Source organism: Vigna unguiculata, chromosome 2, assembly GCF_037176805.1.
Source record: "Vigna unguiculata cultivar grain cowpea cultivar isolate G323 ecotype 2 chromosome 2, ASM3717680v1, whole genome shotgun sequence".
Classification (NCBI taxonomy): domain Eukaryota; kingdom Viridiplantae; phylum Streptophyta; class Magnoliopsida; order Fabales; family Fabaceae; genus Vigna; species Vigna unguiculata.
The window spans coordinates 1395004-1416776 of NC_140793.1; the positions used below are offsets into that span (position 1 = coordinate 1395004).

At 35.5% G+C, this 21773-nt stretch overlaps 1 protein-coding gene and 2 pseudogenes across 4 annotated transcripts; 1 reads left to right on the forward strand and 2 right to left on the reverse strand.

The window, feature by feature from the left end:
- Positions 1-3299: 3299 nt before the first annotated feature.
- LOC114173314 (splicing factor U2af small subunit A-like) lies at positions 3300-8290 on the reverse strand. 4 transcript variants are annotated; one of them, XR_014992967.1, is made up of 4 exons: positions 7195-8290; positions 4988-5085; positions 4145-4851; positions 3300-3627 (listed from the first exon to the last, which is right to left on the reverse strand). XR_014992967.1 is itself a non-coding variant. In XM_028057611.2 (2 exons), the coding sequence occupies exon 1, from the start codon at positions 8048-8050 to the stop codon at positions 7244-7246; it is 807 nt and encodes a 268-aa protein (XP_027913412.1). In that variant the 5' UTR covers positions 8051-8290; the 3' UTR covers positions 3300-5085; positions 7195-7243. The 4 variants fall into 4 exon arrangements, 2 of the variants coding, with proteins under 2 accessions (XP_027913412.1, XP_027913413.1); XR_003602486.2 differs by having other exon boundaries at positions 3300-4851; XM_028057611.2 differs by having other exon boundaries at positions 3300-5085.
- Positions 8291-12070: 3780 nt separating this feature from the next.
- On the reverse strand, positions 12071-13747 carry LOC114173569 (serine/threonine-protein phosphatase 7 long form homolog; annotated as a pseudogene).
- A 2547-nt stretch (positions 13748-16294) lies between these two features.
- Positions 16295-19061, forward strand: LOC146888191 (uncharacterized; annotated as a pseudogene).
- Positions 19062-21773: the final 2712 nt, after the last annotated feature.

Sequence of the window (21773 nt, forward strand, 5' to 3'; positions counted from 1 at the left end):
AACAAGCAAGACTCTAAGACTCGATTTATCCGGATACATATAATCAGTCAAATTCACTGGATGCTTGCACTTGTGGTGGCCTCTACTGTTATGTAGAGCCATTGCCAATGGGTTTCACCCTACCACGGACAAGGTTAGCCTTCAAACATCTAAGGTCATTATCCTGCCAAAGACTAGGGCCTCCTGCTACTCTCACCGCTCGAGTCAGTCCGCTCTACGTGAGACTAACTGACTCTTTAGAGTTTTAGGATGCAATCCTTACTTGAATCCTTACCTAATTATATACACTACGGCACCACCATGAAACATTACCAAGAGGTTCATGAAATTACGTCCATCATATACGACACCACCATGAGATCTCACCAAGAGGTTCATGGAATTACGTCCATCACATCCAACACCACCATGAAATCTCACCAAGAGTTTCATGGAATTACGTCAATCTCATATCATAGCTATGTCTCTCCAACCAACCACAGATTTATCATGCATAACAATCTCATGCCAATATCCAACCAACCAACCAATAATTCATGTTTTCTATTTCATACTCAACATAACAAAATCTCATTCTCATTTAATCTCATACAACATACATGGCTCATACTTCATGAATTCATGGTATAACACTCTATCAAGCAGGCAAGCAACCACATTAGAGAATAAATCATAACTAGAACACGAAACTTGTCCCAGTCTCGCTCAGGCTAGAAGTCCTCGCTCAAGCGAGAGAGGTTCTCTCGCTCAGGCAAGCCCTTTTCGCCTAGGCATGAGCTCGAGTAGTGGAATAGTGGCTTCTGTGATTTCTCGCTTAGGCGAGACCTCCTCGCCTGAGTGAGATTGCTCATCGTTCAAAACAAAGGCTCGTTGCCTGAGCGATAGTTCGAGTAGGAACCTGGGCAAGCTTCTGCTAGTCTCGCCTAGGCGAGACGTGCTCGCTTGTGCAAGAATACCAATTCTTACCACTATTCACGTGTGCAACAGCCAGGCATTCGAAACCAAACAACATTTATCATTATTCCAGGCAACCACAACAGCCCACAAGCATCATAAACACGAAACAAAACTTAAAATAGGTAGCTATGAAGAAAACACAAAAATCTTAGCTTCCCTTACCTGAACAGTTGCAAAATCAATGACAACACACAAGGGAGAACACCATAGTTCCATTGTAACTTACGGAGCTGGCACGAAAGAACAAGAAAAACGAAACTGAGATCCTAATAGAGATTAAAGTGGAACCAAAGATTTCAAATGGAACAAAAAATTAGTTTCAAGGGTTTAGAGCTCTACTTACGCAGAGGGAAGACGCACTACAAGCTTGGAGGAAGGTAGGAGTTCACTGAAACCCTAGTAGAGCTCTTTACTTCAGTAGTGGAAAGGGAAAGGGTTCCTGTTTTCTTAGAATGGGACAGAGTGAGGGAGTTAAGGCTGGAAAAGGGTTTTGGGCACCCTAAAGGCTAGCCTTAGGCCCAATAGAATAGGTTAGGCCCTTAAACATTTAGGACAAAAATAAAGTAGATCTTACAAAGATGAAACTATAAAAGGTCGAACAAACCAATGTAGTGAGCACCTGTAGACAATTTAAATATGGGTATGGTAATAATATCTCTACCAATTTAGTTTCTTATATTTATAGTAGATTTATTCAGAGTTTTAAGAATTTTAACATAGGTTATTTAAAATAAGAATTTACATTCTCTTTTAATATTTTCTCTTAAATATCTTTCTTGTGCTTCTCTTTAATTATATCTGAATTTCTTTCTCATTTTCTTCTCTTATCGAGTGTATTAAAATACATGAACATATTATCAAGATATTGTCAACAAGATACTATTAATTCCGAAAATTACATCTTGCTAGTGGATACTACTTGACCACCAAAGATAATTTTTCAATAGAAAAAAAACACACACACACATATTATATTATATTATATTATATATATATATATATATATATATATATATATATATATATATATATATATATAACACTGTGTTGTGAAAATAGAGATAAAGTTGTATGATGAATTGTTTTCAATTTATATGAACTCATTCATTCTAATTTTTGTTATCTAGTTACAACATATGTTTTTGCATGGTGGCACCTTCCTTTAACAAATATTTATTTTTGGTTCTAATAATCAATTTTAAACCAAGGACAATTGTGTGAATAAACAGCCACTTGAACCTATTAAGGACTTTATAATATTAAAAGGAAAATATAGTTATTTCTATGAAACCACGTTAAAAACACATTTATATTTTTTTTCAGTTTTAAAATAATTATCTTTTTTTATTAACATTCGCGTTTTCCTAATATATAAATATACAGTCACCACCTTTGTAATTTTAACAAATAATATTTAACCTCTCACGACATTCCTCCAGTTTATTTTAAGGTAGCTTTCTAAAAACACAAAAAACAAGTAAAATTGTATTATTGAACCCATACCTTTTCTTACTAATCACGCAAAATTTAACCTTCCATACCTTTTCTTACTAATTACGCAAAATGTAACCTTTACTCATTCAAATGACATTTATTTTAAAACGTTTATATTGTCAAAATCATTTTTAGAATATATTAAAGCATCCTACCATTTTGGAAATTCGTTCGAAACAACATTGAACGCAAGGCTAAGTGTAACGACACGCAGTTTAGTTTCTGCACTCTGAACGACTGTCTAAACTTTAATCTATTTTAAATCCTCGTAATTTTACGAATATACAATTTTAATGCCAATGAAAATATAACTATACGTTTAAATGCCACAATTATCGAAAATTAAATATGTTGTTGCAATATAAGAATGTCAATTGTAGAATGGTAATAACACTTTTTAATAATAGACTTTAACATCTGTCTATTACCATTAAAATCATACACATACTCTCGCTTAAAAATCAGATGAAAAATTGTAATTTCATCAAATTACTTTATCATAAAAAACTGCAAAAAAGTATAATTAGACCAAATTACTTTCTCTTGAAAACTGAAAGACGAAATATACTGATACATTTTTATAGCAAAGTTATACATTCACAGTACTAAAACTGAATACAAATCATTGTATTGTTACACCGTATTTTTCACTCCTTTCTAGGAAGCTTAGATCATTTTGCTAAACATGTTAGTATAGATCTATAAACAACTAACAAAGTTCCATATTTGACAAAGTATATGAAAATAAGAGCACACTGAAAGGAATTTGAACACAAACAGCAGATAACAGTTTTGTTGTCAGTGCACTAGTATCAACACCAGAATAGTTTGATTTGAAGTCCTATATCTTGCGCAAAACATACATGTTAAATTTCATTCACATCAATGAAAGCTTAGTTAAAATATCTTATACCAGAGACATCATCATGCTACAAAAGGGAATGAAAAGAATAATTTCTACCTCAAACGCTAAAACGTGAACAAGATCTGTTATTCTCTTTCTGAATTCACCGTGCCATCGTTTGGGAAAATCTGAAGCGAAGGGGCCGGGAAAACCAGTTATGCTGGTTGTTTATTCAAACTGTCTTGGGACATGATAGTTCAGTGTTTACCCGTTACGACCTCAAAAAGCCCACCGCAGTATGTTCCAAAATTCCACTACTCCATCAATTGAAGCTAAATTTGACGGAAGATGATCAATATTATTCAGATTTGATACTAATGGTGTGTTTGGAAGTACGGACAAAAATAGGAAGAAATTAAAATATAAAAGAACCACGTATAAGTGAAAGTGACAAAAATGAGGAAGAAAATATTATTTCTAACAGCTAAAATTCAAAGAAGAAAACAAGTTTCACTTTCCCTTAATTTTGTTTATCGTATAAAAGAGATCACACAAGGACCTATTTAGTACAGTAAAAAGGAATCGAGAGAATGGTGTGAAAATTGATTTAAAGGGAACGTGAAAGAAAGGAAAATTTTGAAACTAAATTTTACAAATCCAGTTCATTCTTCTCCTTTCATTTTTGCTGTAATCAAACAGAAAAAAAATATCCCGATCATTATTTTCTTTCCGCTCAACCAAACATACCAGAGTCAAAGACCCCTCTCCCCCTTTAAAAAATGAACAACTCAAGCATGGTAAGATGATAGAAAATTCAAGTGTTATAGGAGGTAAGGTAGGTAATCTAACCAAAAATGGGAACATACTGCTCTGTACACCTGTCCGGCCTCATCCTGGTTTCAGAAACCTAAACTGCTTGCACTTTATATGTATCGGATGATGATAATTCCAGTTCCTTCCTAACTGATGCGTGAAGAACAAGCTTTTTGTCTTACATAATAAAAACTTTCGTTGGAAAACCCCCTAGAAAACCTGAGTCACACTGCCTAGTGGTGCCTATGGCTAAATTGTTCCATGGGTTTTGAAGGAGAACTGTGAGGAGGGCAAACATACAAGCTAATAAAAATTATATCGGAGATATATAGGTTAATTTCTCACTAATCTAAAATTGTAAATTAAAAAATTTGCCTCCCGTCCCTTCCTTTCGAAATCCAAATTCCCAAACATATCCTAAAGCAATTGGAGTGAGCACAAACTAATGGCTTGGCTCAACTTAAATTTAGAGAAATATTAGCTTATTTAGCAAACTCTCTCTCAAGAAGCCAAAAGAAATGACCGATCATTTCTCCTAAATAAGTTATAAACCCAAACATCCACTAAGCCTTGATGTCAACCTAGGTTTGGAGAGCTCAAATACCACCAAAGCCCAAGTGGCAAAAATCCCAGGATAACAAAGCAGAAGTTGCCCATCTTAGTTGTCTCATTTTTGTACAGTATTTAGCACTTGGATTCATCAAAAACATTTCTCCGAAACATGCTTTTATATACCTATAGTGCTGTAAAGACAAGAAAGAAAGCACGTTATAAATTCGCAGGAGGACCAGCTAGAAATGGCATGTGAAGAAAAGGATTCCAATCTCACATGCAAAAGTTTAAACAAAAAATACTGATAATAGAAACGTGCAGTCTTACAAGAGGCAATTCAAACCCCAACTTCGTTAGTCTTTGAAAAGCAATTCCTACATCTCAAGAACATCCGCTGCACAACCAATCCCCCTATTGCACCTAGCCTACATGGCGAAAAACATGCTTGTAAACACTCAATATCCTTCAAGCCAAACAGAGAGATAAAATTCCGACAATAACGAAAACACACACAATAAGTATTAAAGACATGTTTGGCTAAAAAGCACCAAAGACAATTTTTAAGAATAAAGAATGAAAAACTAAATTAATGGTAGTGTTTTCTTTTAAGTTCCAAACATATTACATGCTTACTTTTTTCACTTAATGTTTGCATATTTCGATGTCTTAACAACAATCATTGACCATATGTTAACACAAAACATTTAACATATAGCTGCCAGTGCCACTAGCACACTGGGTTGCAACTCATTGGTGGCTTCCAGGGTTATAGAAAATACTGTTCGAAATAAAAATAAAATAAAAAAAATCGTATTATAAAATGGACAAAAAAAACAATAAAAATATTGTTAAAGAAACAGGAAAGAGAAAACCTGGGAACTGGGGAGGAAGAGGAGAAGAATCAATGTAGAGTCAGAAAGAGAACAGAGCATCACAAATCACGCCATCAAAGTATAATGAGAATGTTTTGGTTTTGAGCACTTGATTTTAACTCCTTTTAAGCATGAAAAGAGATAAACAATTGAAATTTGAATCTACAAACAACCTGGAAGAATTACCAACCAAGGAAGAAGACGCATTAACAAAGTAGAAAAATCAATCATTGATATTTCTTGTTCACTAGGATATATGCAGTAGAAAGTTGAGATATGGAAGAATAATCAACATGTACTTGTTGAAAAACAGAAAGGGCAAACAGACAACAAACAATACCACCGCAGCCCCAAAGTCACAATCACGGCCACACTTCAAAATGGCCAAATGTTATGACTGCATAAAAGCAAACCAACTACAAACTTAAATTCAAGTCTATAGGATGTCCTAATTTACTATCATATCGTGGAAGTGATACAACTATTTATTACAATTATGATTGCCCAATAGCCCATAGCCCACAGCCGCAAAGCTTGCCTTAACTTGCCATCAAAACACATGGATACCTTCCATCGTACTTAGCTTGCATCCACCACAACAAGGGCAACAACAAAAGCAAAAGACAATGTTGGCAGGGTCACAACTCTACTCAAAATTTATCAATCAGAAGAATTGAAACCCTTCGATTCATAACTCAAGCAGAAATAGACAAAACAAAACTAGTAAAAACAATCCATAGAGGCCTCTAACAAAAGCTCTAACTTAGATCTATATTATCAAAATTACTTAACCAATCAACAGACTTGACTCTACCAGGATACCTTCAATTACTTATACAATCAAAACATTTTATGATTTAAAAAAAAAAAAATTGTCCCATGCAGAGAAGTACGAGATCACCACCACACCAGAAAAGAACTAACCACTCGCATTTGTGACTGAAAATGACAATCTATGGCACAATAAATAAAAGGAACGTTATTCTTCAAACCATTAAGCCCGTTCCCTTCCCCTTCACCAAAAATAACTATCATAAACGTTAAACCAAAGCCATATCAATATTATTCACCAGAAACACTCACAAGCTAGCGTATTCAATTTAATTAAAGTATATTCAAAAGCTGAAACAGCACAATAAATACAGTACGTCACAGCCCCAAATTAATCAAATCCTACACTCTCAGAAAACTAAAATGCTCCATTCCAATCTCTGACGACCAAAACACCACAAGAGAAAGACAAATCAATTATCGTAAGTACAACACAGCACTGAGAGGGCTCATTATTCGCCCCGGCGCCACAGCACACATTCACATGCAAGTAAACCATCAATTTCATCCTTATAGCATTACCATTTTTCCTAAAGAGTCCCTAAAATATAATAAAAACTATTAAAGTACCAGAAATCAAGACAAACAATCCTTCAAATGTTAGAAAATCTTTTAATTTAAATTCAAATAATAGCAAAGCATGTTTAGATTACCACTGGTCCCATTTTAGAAGTACTTTCAAACTAAAAGAAACAAAAGTATGTTTAACACTCAAAAGTACTTTTCAAGCATCTATCCAAACACACATTAAGGCATTAGATATTCAATACTTCAGGGATCACTTAAATAATTTCATTACTATAGGAACTACTCAGGAGACAGGGTAAATACTCTGAGAACGAAATTGATGTTCTATTCTCGAAAACCAGCATCGACAAAGTCACTCCTTCTCCTCCCTCTCCCGATTCCATTGCTCGATCCTCGCGCGGCGTTCCTCGCTCCCCTCTCTGGCGGGACTCTCGGCGTGTCTCCGTCGTCCACCGCCGTCCCTCTCTCTATACTCCCGCCTCCCGCCGCTGCGGGAGTCCCTCTCCCGTCCCTCCCGGCGGTGCCTTGGACTCCTGCTGCGGCTGCGACTGCGGCTCCGGCTGGTGTTGTGGTAGCGTCCCCCGCCGCGGTGGTGGTGGCGGCCGAAGAGCCTCCGGCGGAGGTCCCTTCCGATGAGCTTGACGTGCATGAAGTTGCAATATCCGCCGCGGTTGCAGCTGTTCTCCTCAAACTGCCGACACGTGGCCTCGCGGAAGTCAGTGACAGGGGAGAAGTCGGCGATAATGGGGCGGGCGTTGTAGAACCGTCCGTGGAGCGATTGGAGGGCCTTGGCAGCCTGGTCCTCCTCGCGGAACTGGACGTAGACGTTGCCGATCATGTGGTCGGCGAGATTGTCGCAGACATTGAGGCTCTCGATCTCGCCAAACTTTGCGAGCTCCGTGAAGATGTCCTCGTAGAAGTCCTCGAAGTGCTGCTGGATCTTGCGCGGGTCCAACGGCTGACCCTGCGGATCCACGCCAGGCGTGATCATGTCGGGACGCTGGTACATGTTGGACAGCAGCAGCGTTGGCGAGATGCTCGGCCGGTTGTGCAGCCGCGAGCACCGGTCGCCGTGCCGGCACGCTCCAATCTTGAAGTAGAACGGACAATTGACGCGATCCTTCTCCGTCCCGAAGATTGATGCCAGGTGCTCCGCCATGCTCCGATCAGGAATCGGTTCCTTCGATTTTGCTGATTGATTGGTTTGATTTTACTGATTTTGAATCTGCGATTGAATTCTGTCTGGGGCAGGGTTTGGGAAGCCCTAATTGAAACAAACGATTAATAGATCGAACAGGTTTGTAAGTGCTGACCCAACACTTTGATTTTATTAATTTATGTGTTCAACACTTTGAACACATATTCTCTCTCTTTCTTTCTGGTTAGTCCCTTTCCTTTCTCAATCAATTTATGCTCATGGAATTAATTAACGGGAAGCAAGAAACTTTTTTTCTTATCTTAAATTTTAGTTTCGGGTGTTTTTTAATTATTGGATACGTGATTTTGAGTTTTTATTTTATATATTTATATTATTTATTTTGAGTTTTAGAAATATAGTTTTGTATTAAATCTTCTCCATATTTCTAAATATTATAAAATATTTCAAAAATATTTATCGTGATATATAATAATTTATTATCATATTTTAATAGAATATTTTTAAAATATTATAATATATAGTTTATTGTTTAATATTTTCATTATATTATGATAATTGATTATCTAATATTTTTAATATTTTTAATATATAAAGTACAAAATCTCTTTAATATATTTATCTTGCGAGGTGATCATTAATATTATTAAGAACTATGTAGAAATGATCATCCAACATAATCAACAATTCTCAGTTCAATATCACCGGCACTTACTTAGACTTGTTTTGAACTCGACATCACTTGGAGCTCCAAGATTATATCAAAAGTTTAACAAAGTTGAGAAAGAACAATTCTCTTAAAGAACAAATTTACCATGATTTCTACAGCATTACATGTAACCTTTCTTCCATTACATGTTGCCCATGTTGTTTAGCGGGGTACGCTTTGACTGTGACCAATGGAAGGCCTACATCCTAACCAATAAGATATCTGACAACAAGGTCATCGAGGTTATCAACTCAGGTGAGGATTATGTTTCAGCTCACAATTACCACCTCACGATCTTTTTTTGTAAAATTTTTCACCATCAACACCCTTTTTACACGATTGTCGAAATTATGTTTAGCTATCTTAGGACGGACACAAAGAAATCATTTTTCGGATTTCATAACACGGTTATTCAGGCTTCTCCTGAAAGAACTTCGACAAGGAGTGACTAGGAAAGGACATCCAATTTTGTATTGACATCATCACATATTTCGAGCCTTGTTCCCTCAACGAAGAGAGCAATCTTGAGGCCCATGCTATTTGCATGAGGCATGCCCTTGTTGAGAGGTGTATGATCATGGATGATAGGGTGTCCTTCATATAGATGTATTTTTTTTCCAAAGGAGCATTGACTCCTTTATTTACCAGCATAGCACACTGTGCCTTAAATTTACATGGATAGCATTGTTTTTTTTGTAGTTGGGAATTCGGTCCTCCGGGAGCCGAATTCCAATAGTTAATGTTTTATTATTTTTTTTCAATTTCAAGTCAGAATTCGGTCCCCAAGATTGGAATTTTGAACTTGGTTTTTTTTTTAAATAAATTAGAATTAATATTTTTAAATTTTTTTAATAAAATATATATAAGAGTTATTTTTTGTTTTCTTTTTGTAAAAAATGTTACATTAAAGGTTAAATATATATTTTTTTAAAATAGATGTAGTATTGTGTTTTTAGTTATTTTAGGTATTATTTGAAATAATTTTTTTTTTGAATTTGTTGATTTAATGGAAAGTATAAAAATGGAAAATATAAAACTTGAGAGTCAAGAGAAAAATGTTCATTGTAATCATATGATAGCACAATAATATTTCTAAGACTACTAAATGTTAATTAGATGGGGATAATGGAAAAAGGTCTCATAACTAATGAATGAGGTAGGTAGGGACTAATGATGGATTAAGTGGGGAGTTACGATGGACATTTTGATCTTGAGTTATGAACAACAAAAGTAAATTATTTCCATGACGACCAAATTGAATAGTAGCTTATTTGGATGGTGAACATTACAAATTGTCCCATAAGTAACGTAAATGGTATGTGGGGAGCCGTGTTGGATTAAATGGGGAGTTATTGTAAATTTTTTTATTATCGGTTGTAGTAACTGAAAATATGAAACAAAAACTGGTACTAATGACCAAAATATCCAACATAATTTTCCACTTAATTGTTCTTCACTCCTCAATTTCGAAGATAGTGTGACTCGAAAATTCTAAAAAACCCCTTGTGGCCACATTACCCAACATTTAATGTCATGGTCATGGAAATGAATTTGTACTATGTTAAGGTTAGTATGAGAATATTATGTTCACAATGAAATTTGATTTTTATATAAAAATTGGATAATGAAGACCAAAATAGTCATCACAACTCCCCACTTACTACCTCTGTACTCTCCACTTACAAACAATATTAGTATTAGCACAATTTCAAAAAGGTCCACCGTCCACATAACCCAGTAGTGAATGTTGTCATATTACTAAATTTTTTAAGTACATAATGTACCATGCATGCATCATTCCATAAGTGGTGAGTATAAAGTAGAATAATGGGGAGTGGTGATGAATATTTTGGTCTAATGTGTACGGCTAAATTGCAGGGTGAGAGTAAATTTCTGAATTATGTATCTTTATGAAGTGGTAAAATTATGTATCTTTATTCGCACACTATCCCAATAACGTTGGCAAGTCTTGTCCAAATTGCAAGGTAAGAGTAAATTTTTGAATTAAATATCAGCCTTGGCACCTCCCAATAAAGTTGACAAGTGTTGTCTTAATTAGAAGGTGCAAGTGAGGCCATTTATTTCAAATATGCGTTAGCTTTTACAGTGGTGAAAGTAAATTTCTGAATGGGCACGTTATCCCAATTGGAGTATCTTTCACCTTTTACAAAAGTGATATAATAAATCATCTTTGGCACCTCCCAATAAAGTTGACAAGTCTTGTCATAATTAGAAGGTGCAAGTGAGACCAATTATTTGAAATATGCGTCAGCTTTTACAGTGATCAAAGTAAATTTCTGAATTGGCACGTTATCCCAATTGAAGTATCTATTACCTTTTAGAAAAGTAATATAATAAATCAGCTTTGGCACCTCCCAATAAAGTTGATAAGTCTTGTCATAATTAGAAGGTGCAAGTGAGGCCAATTATTTGAAATATGCGTCAGCTTTTACAGTGGTCAAAGTAAATTTCTGAGTTGGCACGTTATCCCAATTGAAGTATCTATTACCTTTTAGAAGAGTAATATAATAAATCAGCTTTGGCACCTCCCAATAAAGTTGATAGGTCTTGTCATAATTAGAAGGTGCAACTGAGGCCCTTTATTTCAAAGATGCACCAGCTTTTATAGTGGTGAGAGTAAATATCTTTCTTGGCACGCTATCTAGGTGAAGATAGTCAGTTCTATTTAAGGTTATGGTTCCTTAGTTTGAAAGTTGTGGAGTGCTCTAGTATAATAAGTAAAAACGGTTTTATTTGAGGAGTTGAATGTATATAATTCCTTTAATGTTGTTATTGATTTTGAAGATGGAAGGTTCTCCCTATGTAGACTTCCAAATGGGGTTACTCTTAACCATATGCGCATCATCATAAGAAGTCATTTGATGGGACCATCTGAGCCCCCACTAAGCCATTTGTAGTACCATGTCCCTCCTGAATTTGTTGCGGAAGGCATTGATGAGTTCCTTTTTGTAAGGAATGACGAAGATCTTCAACATGCCATTCAGTGGCACTCAATGATGGTCCCTACGGTGACAATATATTTTTATGTCAACTTCATGAAAGTTGAGAAGTGTGACAACTTTGTACCTATTTAGTTTTTTTTTTGTATGTTGTAACATTGGTCTTTAAGATCATTGAACTTGTTGAGTTTATCTAAAGAAATTATTGTTCGCTATTTAGCAATGAAGCATTTGCAATTATTAAGTTTTTCCATTGCTGATTTTTGAAATTGTGTTAAACACGGTAAACTCTTACAAACACATAAACACGACCTATTTCATATGTAATAAAATTTAAACTACATCTTTGTCCTTTTAATCACCATAGTGGTGTCCAGTTCCACATCGTGGTTGATGCCTGTTTCTAGTGGGGTTCCTCCTACGCAATTCAGGTCTAGGTTCTTCTACGTGTGAAGGTTGTGGTTCATGTTCCTCTTGAGGTTCATGATCATCATGCGCAACAGATGATGATGCTTCTGCATATGGATTGTGGACGTAGTAAACTGAGTCTTCTTGAGGCTGATCCAATCCTTCTAAGAAATTTGGACTTTGAGGATATGTACGCAACCACGGTTGCGCAGAAGGTGGTGTTTCATCATAAGTTGCAAACATACTTCGTATGCCTAGTTCTGAGTTTGAAGAAATTGAATTCCTTCTTCCCTCCATACCTAATGGTGGAGCTGGAGTGTTGAAGTCATGCCTAGTTTGTTGTGGTGGAGGGACATTTGCTGATGTCGATGCACGATGCATTTTAGGATCATTTAACATTTGTGGAACAGACAAATACAAAAATGAGTTTGAAATGTACCATGACATGTACTCAATTGTGTGTTGAAGTGGCCCAAACATCGGTAATCCATTCAATGTTAGGTCATGCCGGTTATTCCAAACCTCTATCCATTGCGCATGTCTAGTAACTCAGTTCTTATCTTGTCTTACCCTCATGTCTAATTTATGTAGATGATCAAGGTTGTTGGGTTCTTCATGGATCTCTTGTGATAGCCGAAATTGTAACTTCACCATGTCTGACTGGTGCCACTCCACAATGGCAAAACAAATTAAAGTTGTGCATGACGTCCATATTGCTTGGTCCCGATATGCTTCAACATCAATAATAGAGCCAAAACCCTCATAAGGAACCCAAATAAACTACAACAAAAATTGAAAATGTTAGTAATTCATTTACAACCATTTATCAATATAGAAATGGTAAATGTTACCTGATTTTGTTGCATGTGATCTATCCTTGCCCGGTATCCAACTAAATCATTGTGGGGGACATTTCTATAGTTCAGTACTCGACCGCCGCTCCATTGGCAAACTAGCGGGGAAAGTTGGTGGAACTCTTGAAATTGGTGCAATAAAGGGCATCTGAAACCATGCACATGATTGTAACAACGAAGCACATCCATCCATAGTCCTCGCACGTCAATCCGTTGCTCTGCACATCTCCCTATACAACACAGCCAAACACGCTGAACCCCAACTAGATCTCCTGGTTCTTTGAAAATTAGTCAAATAATTCAAGTACATTAAATGTATTTTATTCCTGGTCTTATCGGGCATTAAAACCCCTCCAATAAGTCCTAATATATAAGCTCTAGCATGTGCATGAATGACCTCAATACTGGAATTTTCATCTATAGGAAACAAATTATCCCCTAACCATTTTAGTTTGATCATAGAACCGACAATCGATTCTCCATTAACCGGTATTATACCTAATAAGGTTTCACACATCTCGTCCCAATCCAACATAGTTGGACCAATGATAGGGGGTCCATCGACAGGAAGCCCCAATTGAAGTGAGACATCTTGCAAGGTTATGGTGCATTCTCCAGTTGGAAAATGAAATGTGTGTGTTTCAGGCCTCCACCTTTCTACCAAAGCAGTCACTAAACTATGGTCAAATTTTAGATGTCGCAATTTAGCCACACCGCTAAACCTTGCTTCTTGTATTATAGGCACAATACTTGGATGAGGTTCAGGCATGAAGTGACAGTAAGACGACACAATGCTCCCTTCCGTGTCCTAAACAAAGAAGTAAAATATGTGATTACATACAAACTTAGGTGTGTTAATTAGAAATGAAGTTGACATACCCGAGAAGAAATGTATGCAGCCCTATGCTCTTGTTGTCTCCATAGCAACATTTTTTTCACTCTTTGTAGGTTTTTGTCGATAGCAAGAATTAAAAATAATAACATTAAACATTTATAGACAATGCAAAATTTCATGAGGGAAAACATAGTCGTTGGATTACTCAAACGAATGACATCCCTTAGATTGAGGTTGGTGCATTGTCATGTCAATGGTCATTAATGTGAATCTGACAATCTGTCATGTGCAAAGACCTTTTCAGACTTAATCTTACATGTTATTTGCACAACATGATGACGACTAAAGCTTGTATGAAGGTGACTACACGGTGCACACACCTTTTTAGAATTCGGGCTCAAAGATCAAAAATATCGTGAATACCAATAAATTTTATTCATGTGAAGATAAATTTTATTTAACCCAAAGGTTACATTTTTCGGTGCTAGGATAGATTACAAGGGTTGGAGAATGATAATAGAATGCAATCAGTTACACAAATATTGCATCATACAATGTCCATTACATAAACACTGAATATTCATCATTGTGGGTGTTTGTGGCTTTTTCAAATTATCAAAATCCGCAAGTCATCCGTAAGTGGGGAGTCAACCATTAATATGTGGGGAGTGAAGTTGAAAATTATGTTCTGAGGTTGCAAATTTTTAAAAAAGTCAATAATCGTCTTGTGATCACACAATGTAGTCAATTACTCAAATTTAATATGTTCAAAATTTCATGACCAAAACAATGAATATTGACCATCGTGGGTCTTTGTGGCTCTTTAAAATTATCAAAATTTGCAAGTTATCCGTAAGTGGGGAGTCAACCATTAATATGTGGGGATTAAAGTTCGAAATTATGTTCTGAGGTTGCAGATTTTTAAAAATAAATAAAAATGGTATTACGATCACACAATTCAGTCAATTACGTAAATTTTTCATCCTACAGTTTTCATTCACTAACAAGGGTTCTTGTCGTACTTAACAATTGTCAAAATCCTCAATTCATCCATACATGGGGAGTCAAGCATTAATATGTGGGGAGTAGTGTTGTAGATTCTGAGCTACATCTTTTTAAAAAATTCAAATATTGTATTGTCATCACACAATGCAGGGATTGACACATTTTCCTTCATACAGTTTCCATAACCTAAACACTGAATATTCACCATCAAACATGTTTCTAGTGCTTCAAAATTGTCAAAATCTTCAACTCATCCGTAAGTGGGTAGTAAAGAATTAATATGTGAGAAGTACTGTTGTAAATTCTGGACTGCACGTGCATATTTAAAAAAGAATTAAATATGGTATTGTGATCACACAATTCAGTCTCTTAAACAAATTTTCCATCATACAATTTTCGTTATCTGACGTCCGTATTGTAAAAAACAAGTCAAAGAAATTTGTTTGAATATCATTTTCATAAACACAAATACTTTGTTACATTGCACACACTAAAGTCATTAATGCAAATTAACTACTTATCATAAATATTACTAAACACACTATTCAGACTTCCACAAACACATAAAGAACTAAGGTTTAGTCATCGACATTATTGGCTGCAGCTGAGTTTGTTGCATCTAAGTTGTCACCTTTAGGAGGATGTAAGGTCACTGAAATCTTCATTGGGAGATCATGTGGGAGTGGAGGGAAGAAGGCAACTATGTCGCGAACATCATCATCTGTGAGGAGCTTAATTGTTTCATAATGGTCCTATCATCCTAACACGGGCTTGTGAAACCATACATCTTTGACTCTTCTTCCCTGACTACAACAACGATAGCTTGCAATTTCTTCTTTCAACATTTGTAAATTCATAGTAGTCGACACATAAAAAGCACAATTAATACGACCTTCGTAGTTAACAGCAACAAAAAAAACTATTATGAATGTTATTCTCGTGATGGATCACCATCCTTGTTTTGGTAATAAGTAGCTATGGTTGTGAACTGAACGACCTAATAATTTATAAGCGGATTGGTTACTTAATAGTAAAAAAAAATCTTGAACCCTGCATTAAAGTGGGTTCACATGACAAAGTAAAGTGGGATAAAACCTGAATGCATTCATCGTGCAGTGTGTATATCAACTGTGTCAATGATGTTGGTATCATGTGATGACATTGACTAAAGCCTACCACTCATCAGGTGCAATGCTTTTATTTTTAACCTGACATATCACATGCCAAATAATTAAAGCCGCAACACATATGAAAAATCACAACATCACAAACCACTATCAAAAAATCCAAGGTTGTTCTGCAAAGTGAATCTAAATCGTGTGCGTTCGATTACTCTACTTTGAATCTAAACCGTTAACATAAACAAACAAAAATTGTCATTGCTATAACCCACACTGAGTCATCCAGGCTATAAATAATGCCCTTCATCAATTCATTCATCAAGCTAATCAAGTTAGTGCGAACTCCTACCCCTCAATGACATCTACAACATTCACTGTGTTGGTGTACTTCAATGGCAGCATCTATGTTGAAGATAACTATTCCGATAAATTCATTAGCTCCAACACGTCATGGCTGACCATAACAAATACTATGACGTTATCCCAACTTAAGCAGGCAATCCTCAAGGAATTCAATGGTGCAACATTGGACGACTATGAAGTAGACTTACGTTACAGGTTACCGATCTTCATATCGGGCAACATTACACACTACCGATCTTGTACGATGTGTGGAGATGACGATGTTGAGTCCATTTTTTACATGGGAACGACGAAAGCATGTCATCTTCCAGTTGAGATAATGGCATTTATTACAGCAAGGCATAACAACGCAATCCCTGACGAAATTTATTTTGATTTTTCTAATAACTTCAACATGTCCCTCAACTTAGATTGAGGTTTATATTTTCTTATTTAAAGTATGTATTTTTATTTATGACCTTCTTCTTAATTAAATGTTTATGCAACTTTTAATTTCAATGAATTTGAACTTACAAAATGGGGAGGGGGGTGGTGAAATGGTAATCTCTTATAAAATGTAGTCAAGTCACATGCTAACATTAGAGGTTGTGCCAGTCACATGGCTGCATAATAATTCGTGCCAATCACATGGCTGCATAATAATTCATGCCACTCACATGGGTACATAAGAAAAAGTGTCAATCACACGAGTACTCAAAATCTCGTGCCACTCACATGATAACATTAACTATCGTGCAAGTCACATGTTCACATAATAGAAAGTGACATGATAACTTTGATTTTAGTATAAAAGACTACCATCACTTTCGAAATTCAATCTTAATCTTGCAATTTCTCTTCACTCTGAAAAATCATCGAAAGTCAAGTTCAACCACAACCAGGAATTCTCAAATGTATATGACCACCAGACAATGTTGCATGACAACTTTGAGCACGATGTTGCTACACTGACCCAAGGAATGAGGTTCCAAACAAAGGAACAACTTCTAAATGCTTTAAATAGGTACCACATAACAAACCATTGCACCTACAAAACCACACACTCAAACACAACAAGGTTGAGGGTGCAATGTGTGCAACATGTGTGTCCTTGGAAATGTCAAGCAATATTACGTACAAGGGACCAAGTGTGGGAAATTAGAAAGGTTGAAGGTGTGCACAGATGTGCCACACAACTCATAACACAAGGCCACAGACACCTGGGCTTAAGAATAATATCTCAACATGTAAGACAAATGGTGGAGTCAGACCTATCCATACCAATTACAACAATAATTTCTTCCATCCAGACCTCTATGGGATATAACACAACCTACAAAAAGGCATGGTTGGCGAAATAGCAAGCAATTGAAGATGTGTATGGAAACTGGGAACAGTCTTACAACCGATTGTCATGCCTACTACAAGCCATGCAAACTTATTTGTCTGGGTTTGTATACAAGTTGAAAACTAGTCCAATTACAAATGGGGAGGAGGTCCTGGAAAACCAACAAAACTTTCAAAGAGTGTTCTGGACATTCAAACCGTGCATTGATAGCTTCCCATTTTGCAAACCAATAGTGCAAGTGGACGGAACCTTCCTTTACGAAAGGTATAAGGGCACCCTTCTAGTAGTTGTTGCACAAGATGGGAGAAATAACATTTTCCCCATTGCATTTGCTATAGTAGAGGGTGAAACCGCCGAAGCTTGGTTTTTTTTCCTTAAAAACCTAAGGACACACGTTACGCCTCAACAAAATTTATGCTTAATGTCAGACCACCACAATTCAATCAGTGCAATATTCAACAGACTCAGTAGTGGCTGGACTGAAGGGAATTGCGTGCAGGTGTTTTGTATTCGACACATTGCACAAAATTTTACAAAAAGATTCAAGAATACAACTTTGAAAAAGGACCTCGTCAACACGGGTAAGTTATTACATGTAAATTTGTTTTTTTCATTTTTTTGGCTGTTAATTTTCACACTCATTATTAGAAAATAAATTCTTATTATAATTATATTTATAGCATACGCATTGATGTAGCCACGTTGTAACTACTACTACAACATCATTAGAGAAGACAACCCAGAAGCAGCAGCTTGGGTAGACCAAATTCCAAGGGAGCAGTAGTGTCTTGCATATGATCAAGGAAGAAGGTGGGGTCACGTAACAACGAATCTGGCTGAAGAAATAAATTTTGTCCTGAAGAAGACAAAGAATTTGCCAATTTCATCCATAGTATTGGCCACGTACACCAGGTGCAACACATACTTCACAAAAAGAAGTAGGCAAATAATTGCAATGGTCAGTGATGGTCATGTGTACTCTGAATATGCGACCAACTTCCTACAAGATGCGGACTCCAAGTCAAACACACACCACGTCCTTGAATTTGATAGAAATACCACAAGATTCAGAGTGGAGGAGATAGTCAATCCTAGAGAAGTACGTCCTGCAGGAAAATTTGTAGTTAGATTAGATGAAAGGTGGTGCGATTGTGGAAAGTTTCAAAAAATACATCTACCATGTTCACATGTTATTGTAGCTTGCAAGCATGCACATCACGACTTCAGCATGTACATAAGTCCCCATTATACGCTGGATGTCATCATGAAAGTATATGACAATTTATTTGGTGAGTTAAGACATGAAGAATATTGGCCACCATACCAAGGGCCATAGGTTTGGCCTCATCCTGCCAGAAAAAGGAGTGAGAGGGGTCATCCTAAATCAAGTAGAATTAGGACTGAGATGGATATTAAGGAAGGAAGACAGTAAAAAAAGTGTTGCTATTGTAGAACTGAAGGACACACAAGAAATCATTGTCCTAATAGCCCTGCACTTAGATGATCCACATCAAACCACTTAGTTTATGTTGTACTTTCAATTGTGTTCAATAAATTTGTATTGGATTCAATTCAGTGGTACATCTTTTCTTATTATCTTTTATTGTTACTTATTTTACATAAACTAAAACAAATAACAAAATTATTTAAAATACAATAAAATGCTTTCAAATTATTTTACTTATTTCCATCATTTTTAAAATATTTTTTACAAATTTCAAAGTTTATAATATACAATTTTTTAAAATTATCAAAAATTAAAAGATAACTGTAATTTCAATATTTATAAACATCTATTTAAAAAATTAATACTACACAAGTTATAAAAAAAATTAAATTAAATTGGCGTTTATATTTTCAAATTACACATAAAAAACTTACTACACAATACAAAATCTATTTTTAAATCAACAAATTCAAAAAAAAAATATTATTTTTTTTCTTTCAAATAATACTTAAAATAACTAAAAACACAATACTACATCTATTTTTTAAAAAAATTTAACCTTTAATGTAACATTTTTTAAAAAAAGAAAACAAAAAATAACGACTATATATATTTTATTAAAAAAATTTAAAAATATGAATTCTAATTTATTAAAAAAAAACCAAGTTTAGAATTCGGATCCCTGGGGACCGAATTCTGACTTGGAATTGAAAGAAAAAATAAAACATCACAAGTAGGAATTCGGCTGCTAGAGGGCCGAATTCTCAACTAAAAATGAAAATTTTGCCATCCATGTCAATTTAAAGTACAATATGCTATTTAAGTAAAAAAAGTGGTGAATGGTGCTTTTTGGGAAAAAAAGTCTCATATAGATGACATGGTGCCAAATGGCTCCAAATGGACAAGTTTTGCTTGATATTGATCGAAATATTCTTTATATTCTAATGTCCTTTTAGATGGAATTTTTACCTTAAGGGAAGTGGTCCCAAAATGTTGTAGAAACAACAATCTGACACTTTTTTTCACGGGCCTAGAGAATCACGTGCTTTTCTCCATAACAGACACATGCTTCAAGGTCGTCCTTGAAAAGGAGGGTTTCCAAATCATAAGAGTGACTTTCCATGTCATGACACAACAATGAAGTCAACAACAAATTCTTCAACCTCCCTTTTACATCTTCAATGGCAACCAAGTTTTCAAACATCGTATTGCCTCAAAGCAGCAAAGCAGTAGTCGTGGGTCATTCCACTTAGTGAAAGGACAAAATACTTCCAACAAGCAAACCCTAACGCGAGACCTAAGGAAAAATTTTCATTTTCGTTTCTCACTCCCGGTCAAGAATTAGTGAGACAAACACCATAGATGACAAGGTGTGCCATATCTTAAACAAGTTCGACTAAAGCAACAACAAAGAAATCTTTCTCAAGGAACTATGAGACATGATTAACATTTTTGTTGGCACAAGCAAGCTTGAAGCAAAGAATTGATAAAGCCATGTGCATGAAGATCTTAAGTGTTTGATGAAGATTGATGAAGATCCATTTGAAGATTATGTTTTTAGTGTGTTGAATCTGAAAATAACAAGTTAAATGTAATGTTTTAGTGTTATACATTGTTGATAGGCTATATGACATAGGTTAGATGTCTTGTGTGTCTTAGTGTGTCTCTTTTAATATGCTAAAATGGGTTTTAACAGGTTAAAAGACTTATTGTATATAGTTTCTGGTATGAATGCATTCAGTCAGTTGAATTATTTTTCAATTGACTGATTTCACTTAAGTTAGGTGAAATCAACTAATTGTACGGAAAATTCAATTGACTGTTTTCACTTAAATCAGACTATATAAGCCGTGTTTTCGCGAGCAAAGGTGCGAATATGAGTTTTTGAGCACGAAATTTTGTCATTCTTCTCTGGAAAACTCTCTCTCTCTCTCTGCAATACATAGCTGCAACTCGTGTTTTTAAGATCTTGGTTGATCTTGGAGGCATTTTGGCTTGTGAGTAGCTTGAAGAACACATGTATGGTTGGCTAGGGACAACCACCATCAGGCTTGGATGTTCTTATGCCTCTAGCTGGTTTTCCTGATGTGATTTCAGGTCTGCAAGTGTGATTCTTGTAAGGTGTGTGTCTAGATTTTTATGTGAGTCAAAAATCTTGTGAGTTTTGTTGTCCAAAGGTGTAATCTTGGTGTGTGATTTGTAAAACTTTTGAATATAGTGGAAACCAGACTCAAGTTGTCCTGGTAAACTAGATGTAGCTCTGTGATTGAGTGAACCAGTATAAAAACAGTTGTGCATTCTTCTTTACCTCATCTCACTCTTTTTGAAACTCTTTAAAAACTCAAGAAAACCAAGTAATTTGATCTTTGGTGTGATTTAATGCGTTCTTGTGTAATCTAAGGTTTTATACTTGCTATAAATATTGATTGGAACAAGTCTTGTATGTAAAAGATTGTTGTTTGAGTTGAATTCGCGAATTCTGCATTCTGCATAATTCTCCAGTATTTTAGCCGACTGATTTGTCTTTTTAATCGACTGTTTCATAGCATCAAGAACAATTTAGTTTGCTGTTTTTATATTTTAATCGACTGAAAGTATACTGGTATGTTGCATTTACATCCAAACTTTCCAGCCCATTAGATTCAATTGAAAAGAGGTTTAAGCTTTCGAAAAAATTTTATAAAGCCAATTCAATCC

What these genes read in the sequence shown, in the direction of transcription:
- LOC114173314 (XM_028057611.2), bottom strand. Translation starts at nt 8,050, where the DNA reads ATGGCGGAGCACCTGGCATCAATCTTCGGGACGGAGAAGGATCGCGTC.